Source organism: Geospiza fortis, unplaced genomic scaffold, assembly GCF_000277835.1.
Source record: "Geospiza fortis unplaced genomic scaffold, GeoFor_1.0 scaffold157, whole genome shotgun sequence".
Lineage (NCBI taxonomy): Eukaryota > Metazoa > Chordata > Aves > Passeriformes > Thraupidae > Geospiza > Geospiza fortis.
The window spans coordinates 7,634,228-7,643,604 of record NW_005054314.1 but is presented as its reverse complement, the minus strand read 5'-3'; the positions used below and the strand labels follow the sequence as shown (position 1 = coordinate 7,643,604).

Genomic DNA, 9,377 nt, shown 5'->3' with positions numbered 1-9,377 from the left:
AGCCGCTACGGAGCTGCGGTAGGCACCGGGATGCAGCGGGAGGCTCCTGCTGCCGCCTGACCCATGAGGATCTCGAGCCCGGCTGCTGGAGGTACTTGGAACGATTGAGCAGCGCTGGGGAAGGCAGCTAGAGTTGTCCAGGTAGTGTTTGAGGAGGGTGCTGGTGCTGGGGGACTTGTTGCTCTTGGGTAAAGGCTGAATGTGACACGTGCCAGCTCGAGAGGAGGTTTATGAAGAAGCAGGATGGTTTGCTGGTTATGGGGAAACAGCCGAGCTGGCGGCTGCCGCTGTGATCCTGATAATGCGCTATGGAAATGGTCACAAAGTTATCCTTGTGTGCTTAGGCTGATACAGTAGTGTGGCATGCGGTGCTGGGCACGTGGATGGAGTGTTCTCATTTTGCCGATGAAGGGAGAAACCGGCAGGGAGAATGCACTGGTGGCTGATGGTTCGGTGCGGGCAGAGGTGCCAGCTGTGGCCATGGGCATTGGGAACCACTTTCCTTGCAGCTCCTCTGTGCTGGATGCCTGCTTCACAGGTTGCTCATCTTCTGAGCTTTTTGGGGATAGGTGGTTGCTGTTAGCAAGAGGAGTGGGGATGTCACACATTCGGGGTGATTACAGCCTGTAGAGCTTGCAGACTGCTTACCAAGCACTGTTAGCAGGCAGGGGGCTTGCACCAGGAACCCATGCTGTGTGTCTGTCTGCTTATGCATCCCTGTAGAGAATATGTTGGAGATGCCAAAAGCAACAAAGGAATGGCTCCATCCCAGCCTGCTAAATCCTGTGCTGGAGGAATTGTCTCCACATCGTTGCTGCCCACATTCCAGGCTGGAGAAATGTACCAGCCGTCAACTTTGGTCTGAAAGATCTCCAGACTGCCAAGCCTGGGAAGCAGGGGGCAGGCTTTGGGATGCGCCTATGAGCTCTATGGTTGAGACCACACAGGGCTTGAGCAATGAGCATTTCCCAGCATGGACTGACTGGTTCGTCCCTGACTCACTGTTGTGGGCAAGGGCTGTGCAGGCAGGGCGTGTGCAGCCCCACAGTGCCTTGGAGGGTGCCCCACCACTGTCTCTGGCCAACCAGTGTGGCAGGGGCGTGGTGCCAATGAGTGAGCTGGGAGGAGGGTAGGCAAGGCTCCTGTGGGCATCACTGCCTACTCTGCCCCTTGCAGTGCCAGTCCTGCTCCCTGAAGGACACTGAGCTTCACATTTCCCTTTTCTTGCAGGGCTTTTCACCAGCCGAGCTTCACTGAGGAGAAGACAAGATGTTGAAGGAAAAAATGACCGTTTTTGGGAAGAAGCTGATCCGCCGGCGCATGGTGGACCTGAGCTCCGATGACACACATTTTGCTCGCTGCCTCTCCACGCTGGACCTCATATCCCTGGGGGTGGGCAGCACACTAGGAGCCGGTGTGTATGTGCTGGCCGGGGAGGTGGCCAAGGAGATGGCTGGTCCCTCCATCGTCCTCTCCTTCCTGGTGGCTGCTTTCTCATCGGTACTGGCTGGACTCTGCTATGCAGAGTTTGGGGCCCGTGTCCCCAAGGCCGGCTCTGCGTACCTCTACAGCTACGTTACTGTCGGCGAGATCTGGGCTTTTATAGCCGGGTGGAACCTCATTCTCTCCTATGTGATAGGTACGAGGCCAGGCAGCCTGTGTGGGGCTCCTTCCAGTGCTGGCACCATGGGGGGCTTCTGGGGGCAGGGTGTGGGGTGGGATCAGCAGGGAGGTGGGTGCTCAGGTGTGGGTGGCTGGTGCCAGTCTGCCCTGGGCTCAGACTAATGCACAGATTTGCCATCAACCAGGTACGGCCAGTGTGGCTCGAGCCTGGAGTGCAACGTTTGACAACATCATCGGCAACCACATCTCCACCTTCTTCGCCACCAACATCCCAATGCACGTGCCAGGAGTGCTGGCTGAGCATCCAGACTTCTTTGCTTTGATCCTGATTTTGCTGCTTACTGGTGGGTGTGCGGGAGAGTGGCTCCATGGTACCATGGGCGATGGCACAGGAGCCTGATGGGTCCTCACTCACCTCTTCTGTCCCCACAGTACTGCTGTCTTTTGGTGTCAGCGAATCTGCCCTTGTGAACAAAATCTTCACAGCTGTGAACCTCTTGGTGCTGAGCTTTGTCATCATTGCTGGCTTCATCAAGGGAGACATCAAGAACTGGCAGCTTTCAGAGGAGAGCCGTGTCAATTTGTCACTGCTAGACAAGCCGGATGACATGTAAGTAGAGCAACTGGGATCTGGCATAGGGCAGGCACAGGCCCTGCTGTCCTTGCACTTCACGGTATCTGCTCTCCTGCATTTCTTCCAGGAAAAAAGCTTTTGGCTCTGGTGGGTTTTTCCCCTTTGGGCTGGAAGGGATGCTGACCGGCGCTGCCACTTGTTTCTATGCCTTCGTGGGCTTTGACTGCATTGCCACCACAGGTACTGCCCTGGGTGAGGGTGGTGTGGGCATTTCCCCTGCACAGCCAGCAGCTGGTTGGGAGCTGATGGGGAGGATGCTCCCACATGGTGTGGGAAAACAGCTGGTCTCACCGCTCCTGGGAGGTTTCCCTGTGGAGTCTGTGTCTTCAGCTGGCCAGACAAAAGGGCTCAGAGCCTGCCCTGCCCCAGGAAGAGTGGCTCATTACACCACATGGTGGGAGCAGGGCTGCACCCTGCCTGCACAGCCAGCTCCCAGAGCAGCAGGGAGCCTTTTGAGTGCTGAGCCGAGCCCGCCACAGTGCTGGGAATTGCTGGTGTCTCCTGGTTATTTCCCAGCCTCAGGCAGCCTTTTTCCAAATGACTGGGTTCATGCAAAACTGCTGCTTCCTGGAGCACAGGCAGCTCTCTTAATTTCCTCTCATTACCCCAGAAATCTACTTAGTGGGTGGCTGGTACAGGCTGTTCTGCCTGACCTTGCCTGTGCCACCCTGCCTCCAGGGGCTGCCCAGCAGTCTCCTCCTTTCCTGCTGCCGAGCCCCTTGCTGGGAGCCTGGTGCAGCACACCTTTGCAAAGCTGAGCACACATTCAAGGAGGCTCTTCATTCAACAGGCTCTGTAGGGAGAGGGAGCTGATGGTGGGGGGGGAGGGCTGGCATGGCCAAGGGCTGGCTGCAAGCCCAGGCTGCCAGGCAGCTCCATTCCTTCTGCCAGTGCAGCAGCAGTGTGGCCAGGGACCCCTCCTTTCCGACAGCCCCTGCTTGCTGCTCCCCAGTCCTGTGCTGCCATGGAAAGTCCCTACTCTGGCTCATCCCCTGGGGGTGCTTGCCCCATGCTGTGCAGTGCAGTGGGGCACATGTGGCCTCTTGTGTCTGGACAGGGGAAGAAGCCAGGAACCCGCAGCGCTCCATTCCCATTGGCATCATTGTGTCCCTCCTCATCTGCTTTGTGGCTTATTTCGGGGTCTCTGCATCCCTGACTCTCATGGTGCCCTACTTCCTCCTGAACAAGAGCAGCCCTCTGCCTGAGGCTTTCAAGGCGGTTGGCTGGGAGCCCGCCCGCTACGCCGTTGCTGTTGGCTCGCTCTGTGCCCTCTCCACCAGGTAGGACTGGCTCTATTCCTGGCACTGCTTGGGGCACAGCCCAGGGACCGACAGCATTAACCTGGCTGGGCTGGGGATTTGCTCTGTCCAGTTGCTGTCCTGCTCCTGGCACAGAGCTGGTCCCTTCCCCTTCTGGGTGGTAGGTGTGGGTAGCTTGCCTAATCTCTCTCCACGACAGCTTGCTGGGCTCCATGTTTCCCATGCCCCGAGTGATCCATGCCATGGCAGAGGACGGGCTGCTCTTCAAGTTCCTCTCCCGGATCCACAGTGGCAGAAAGACCCCTCTGATCGCCACCTTTGTCTCGGGGTTCTTCGCAGGTAAGGCTCCTGGCCACCTCCTCAAACCCAGCCCTGCGGTGGTTTGTGGCGGTGTTTGCGGGTCCCCAGGATGAGGGAAGAGATGGGAATCTTGACTCCATGTGGTCTGGAGCTGTGCTCATGCTGCCTGTCCTCATTGCAGCGGTGTTTGCCCTCCTGCTTGACCTGAAGGACCTGGTGGACCTCATGTCGATCGGCACGCTGCTGGCCTACTCCCTGGTGGCGGTGTGCGTGCTCATCCTCCGGTGCGTGACTCCTCGTGTTTGGCGGTGCCCAGGGTGGATGTTCCTCACATCGTCCTGGGGGCTTGTAGCCACAGCTGTTTTCCAGGGGCATGCATCCTGGGGAAGTGTCAAGCCCCCAAGATGGAGGCTGCTGACCAGAGCCTGTGTGTGACTCTGGGCATATCCTTGGAGTGGCTGTCGCGGGGCCACTGCCGGAGCAGCAGGGATGTGAAGGTGCTGCCCACTGTTCCCTTGGGCTAGGAAGTTGCTTGGGCTCTGCTGCAAGCTTGTCTTACCTGCTCAGGTACCAGCCCAGACAGCCGAACTCCCCGAAGGCCGTGGAAATGCTGGAGCTGAATGGGAAGGAGGAGGAGAGAGTGATCATGAACCCAGCCATCACTGCTGCCAGTGCCCAGCACAAAGAGACCTTGTCCCTGGTGACGCTCTTCAACCCGCCTGGGGACACCCCCACTGTGCTCTCAGGGCGCATTGTCTATGTCTGTGTCGCAGTCATTGGTGAGTCTGTGGGAACTGGCTGCTGGTGTCCCCTCCTGCCAGGGCCTGGGGTGTTTTGGCCTGTCTGTAGAGCTGGGAAGGGATGGTGAGCATGCCAGGCAGAGGAGAGGGGCCGGGTTGCCAGTTGCTGTTGGCAGTGCCAGCAGGTGCTGAGCCCTAAGCAGAGTGCCAAGTGCAGGGTACAGGTGTGGTTTGGGGTCCACAGGCATTGGTGGAGGACATGGGTGCTAAGCCAGGGATGTGCAGGTGGTCATGGGAGATCCCTGTGATGAGCCTGACCCACGTTGGACACCAGCAAGGGCAGTCCCCAGCCCCTTGAGAGTGCTTGGGCTCAGCCAGCGGGGTTTGATCCGTCTGTCAATGGCTCCATTGTACAGCCAGAGTGGGGTGGCTCAGCCAGGTCTGGGTGAGAGTCAGAGCTGGGTCCAAGCCCAGCCAAGCACAGGCTCCCTGCAGCTTGCTGGTCTGGGAGGTGCCTCCAGCAAACCCCTTTCCTTTGGGGTGGGTGTTAGAGGCAGTGCATGGTGGACCTGGCCATGAGGAGTGGGTGCCTCAGCAGAGCTGTGGGTGAGGCTCAGGGCCCCAGGGAGGCCATGTGCCATACAGTCTCCTGACTACCCCTTATCTTGCAGCTGCACTGATCACAGTCATCTGCGTGGTCCTGACCCTCAATGTGGCTGCGCTGAAGGATGCCAATGTGGGCTCTGTTGTGCTTCTGGTGCTGCTCCTCGTGGCCCTGCTCATTGTCACCATCATCATTTGGAGGCAGCCGCAGAGCAATGCACGATTAAACTTCAAAGTGAGTGCAACCCCCTGCATCTTGGTGTCTGCACCCCCTGGACTCCATCAGGATCTGGGCATTGCAGGTTTTGCCAGGGATTGCTGTGAGGCAGTCACCAGGAAAGCCCTGAAATGTGTCTCTCTGAGGTGCAGTCCTCAGTGTGGAAGTGCCTGGGTGCTCTGGGCTGTGGCAGGGACGGCGTTCTGCCATTGGCCAGTAGCATCCTCGAGCCCAGCCTGGTCCCTCAAGGCACAGCTGACACAGCACTTCTTGTCCCTTGTAGGTACCTTTACTGCCACTTGTGCCAATCCTCAGCACCTTCATTAACATCCTGCTGATGGTCCAGCTGGATAAGGGCACCTGGGCGCGGTTTGCCATCTGCATGGTTGTGGGTAGGTATCCTGTGCTGGGCAATGCAGTGCCCACGGGTCTCTCCTGGGGGTCTGTTAGTGCTGCCAAGCCACCATTGCACATTTCATTATGGAAACTGTCCTGCAGGTTTCGTTATTTACTTCGCCTATGGGATTTGGAACAGCGTGGAAGGGAAAAATGCGGAAACAGCCCCTGCCTCAGCAGAAAAACCTCTGCACCATCCTGGGCTGGACCTCAGCCCTGGGGCTGCTGCGGTCTGAGGGCCTGGGGACCAGTGCTTCATGGACCTCTTCACCACTGTGGGACAAGATCATGATCCAGAAAGTACATCCATCCCCTCTCCTGCAGAGACTGAGTCCCAGAGTGAAGTACTAAGGTCTGAACAAAAGGTCCTGAGTCAAAGCTGACCTAGGATGAATATTCCAACCAAATGTTGTATGTTTCCACTCATTAACAAAGTATTGTTAGGTGTACTTATTGGCAAAACGTGTGTCTAGAAACAGCATAAGGCCACATCTGGCCTAATTAGGGGATATAGCATCAAAGACAACTCCCTTGGGTCCTCCTTGAGCCCTGGCCAGGCTTTGGGAGGAAGCTGACAGGAAAATGAAATTAGAAATTATGTCAGCTGGTTTGTTTAGCAGTGTAAAACCCGGGCTGCTGTCACAGCAAAGTGGGGGAGCCTCGTGGCCTGCAGAGGAGGAGGCACTGCAGGAGCTCCCAGCTCCTGGCGTGGTTCTCCAGCCCTTGGCTGTGACAGCTTCCCCCCAGAGCTGGTGTCTCTTGGGCTTGGATGGTGTGTGATGGATCTTCCTTAATCACTGTAGGCATTCTTTCCTAGCAATGATTAGCATTGCTCAGCTTGTCCCTGTGCAACTCTTTGCTCATGGTTAGGTGCCTTGCTTAGCTTCTCCTTTTGTGATTCTTTGCAGTTTTCCATTGTAGTAAATACCACTGTTCCCTAAGTTGGTGTCTGTGTCTCTGACCCTACTCACCAGCTAAACAAAATCAGCATAGTCATCAGGGTCAGAACAAACTGTTGCTTTTAAAATCTAAATTAAAGTAACCAGTCCTGTATGAAATTCCCAGATGGGAAGAACTTCCATATAGTTCACTGGTCCTCAAGTGGGCTAAGGTTGGAGGACCATGTGAGCAATGGGGAAGTAAGTTAAAAGAAGTTGAACTGCTGGATGTATTGAAATGCATCCAAAAATCACATACTAAAAAAGGAAAAGAACTTGTGGATTTGGAAAGGCAAGGATGGATTTTGTTAACAGTATATCAAACAAACAAAACACCAACAAAAGGAACAGTTGTTGAAATGCTCTAACATGAACCAACAGATGTGAGTTGCAGAATCAAATTGTAATGCTAAAATGCCAAAATAAGCTGCTTGGTGATAAGATGGATTTACCAGACTTGCTGAGAAGGCTGCAGTTAGAGTAGCTCAGTATAAGGAAAGGAGGGGGCAAGTGAAGCACAAGAAAATGCATGCAGTGATTGCAGAGGCCGGTGTGCAGTGGGATCCTGATGGATGGAATGGAGATATTTGGGCTGCTGTGGATTCTGATGAGGTTGGTTCCCGAGATGAATTTGTAGATGTGAGACCAGCATGGAGACAAATTGTAGAATTAGATGCTAATGATCAGGAGGGATACTCATAGAGGATTATACTCAGCATGAAGTAAATTAAATATTTGAGCAGTTTAGGAAAAAACAGGGGAACCTCTTGTCTCTTGGGTGGTATGCTTGCGTGACCAGGGAGCATCAGGGATAACCCTAGACTCAGGGGACTCTAAGAAGTTTTTAGATTGAGTTTGGATTCTTCTGTGCAAGATGCATTTTGGAATAACATTCACAATAGTAATTTGTTAGCTTTGGCTGCTTTGGATGTAATACTAAATACCCTACAGCAAATTATTGGCCAGGATCTGAAAAAGTCAGTGGTACACTTTGTGAGATTGTGTACGACAAGATGCAAGAGAACCTCTTGTGATGTTGTATTTGTGGATAATGTTACTGAAGATATAAGTAGTCACTCCAATGTTTGTACCTGTAACTTTATTGCAATGATAGGCTTTTAGTTATTTATTTTTTTATATTTTTTAAATTAAGATTTTTAGTTTTACTCCCATTTGTATGAACTGGTAAAGGTTCTGTTCCAACACACGGACCCGAGGCTTGCTGAAACAAGCCCAGGAGAATGGATAAAAGGCTTTGATTGCTGTCCATCATGGCATGGCAGAAATCCATCATGTGATGGAGACATGGATGGTGGGACATTATTTTCAGATGGATGCCTACAGCTACCAGAATTTTCAACTGAGTGCTTCACCCTGGTGTTGTTTTATTGATGCTAATCCTTTTGCTTTTTGTTGTGATACTTGCATTGTATGTTAAGGTTTGGATGATCATGAAACAGTTATCTTACCAACTACCTCCACTGATACTAGACAATCCATGCGGTACCAAAGCATGAAATGTTCTTGAGCTCTATTTGGATATTGTGAAGCTTGAGTGATTATAGTCACAGGGTGTATTGTGTAGGACAATGACTGGGAACTCTGTGGACAGGTAACTGGGAGTACAATTAGAGGAAACTGAGGACTTAGAACAGTATGGAAATTATAGGCCTTAATTTGGTGTCTGTGTCTCTGACCCTACCTACTGGCAAAAGTGTCAGGACTGCAGAGCTGGGTCATGTGCTGCCTCTGCCCCTCACAGGGAAGTCACCTGGCTGGGTGGAAGTTCTGGTGGCCCAGGGCTGGTCTCTGCCCCCCTCCAGTCCCACAGAGGGGCAGTGACACCAGCACAGCCCCCTGGCCATGAAAATTGCTTTCTCTGTGCACAGGAGGCCCCACATGATGGTGCATCTGTATTCATTCCATCTGCCACGTGGCTGTGTTCACCACCTCCTCCCTGCCTTCCAGGTGCCAGACTTGTACCTGGCAGCCATGGCAGGAGCTCTGCAGGAAGGCTTACTGCAACTTGTTCTGGTACTCACAGTACTCTGGTACTCACTGCTTGCAAACTGGTACTGCCCTCACCATGCTGTTTGACGTAAATATCTTGCTCAAGTGTCAGTGAGATGTCCGCAGTGTAGTTGTACTTGTGTCCAACCTCATCTGCCTTTCTGTAATTTTAAGGTAAATTTTTAAATCTATTAAATTAAATGTTTTTAAGTGCTTTTTCCTGTTAGTCTTGCTGCTACTGTCCTGGGGTCATGGGCTGGGTGCCAGGCTGGTGCCAGTGCAGAACAGTGCTTGGTCCCAGCCAGCTGTGCTGGGTGACATCCCTGCCCAAAACCTGCCAGCTGGAGCTGCCAGTGCTCACTGTGAGCCAGGAGCTGTGAAGCAGTGCTTCAAACCAGTTCCAGACAGTGCTGCTGGTACCTGGGGGCCAGCACAGCAGCCTGCCATGGTCCTGCCTTTCAGGCCCTGTGCAGGGAGGGATTGTGCCACCAAGTTCCAGAGCAGCGGATACAGTCAAGGCCTTGGAAATAATACCTCCTGGAGTGCCAGCAATGGCCTGCAGAGGAAGCCTGACCAGAAGCTGGGCTGCATCCATGAGAGATGATTTTCCAGATTTTGGTCTGGTCTAAATCAGATCTGACATAAGTATCCAAAACA

The 9,377-nt window shown here is 53.7% G+C and overlaps 1 protein-coding gene across 3 annotated transcripts in view; it reads left to right on the top strand.

Moving 5' to 3' along the window:
• The window catches only part of SLC7A3 (solute carrier family 7 member 3), an 11,183-nt gene extending 2,246 nt beyond the window's left edge, over positions 1-8,937 (top strand). The window contains exons 1-12 of one of the 3 annotated variants that reach the window (XM_005419929.2): positions 1-91; positions 1,231-1,639; positions 1,809-1,967; positions 2,056-2,233; positions 2,325-2,437; positions 3,315-3,537; positions 3,716-3,855; positions 3,998-4,100; positions 4,384-4,595; positions 5,228-5,394; positions 5,660-5,768; positions 5,875-6,008. In XM_005419929.2, coding sequence (XP_005419986.1) covers positions 1,270-1,639; positions 1,809-1,967; positions 2,056-2,233; positions 2,325-2,437; positions 3,315-3,537; positions 3,716-3,855; positions 3,998-4,100; positions 4,384-4,595; positions 5,228-5,394; positions 5,660-5,768; positions 5,875-6,008 — 1,908 coding nt within the window. In that variant the 5' untranslated portion in view covers positions 1-91; positions 1,231-1,269. Of the gene's footprint in view, positions 142-1,230; positions 1,640-1,808; positions 1,968-2,055; positions 2,234-2,324; positions 2,438-3,314; positions 3,538-3,715; positions 3,856-3,997; positions 4,101-4,383; positions 4,596-5,227; positions 5,395-5,659; positions 5,769-5,874 lie in introns of all 3 variants that reach the window. The other 2 variants (XM_031056057.1, XM_031056056.1) reach the window with 2 other exon arrangements.
• Positions 8,938-9,377: the final 440 nt, after the last annotated feature.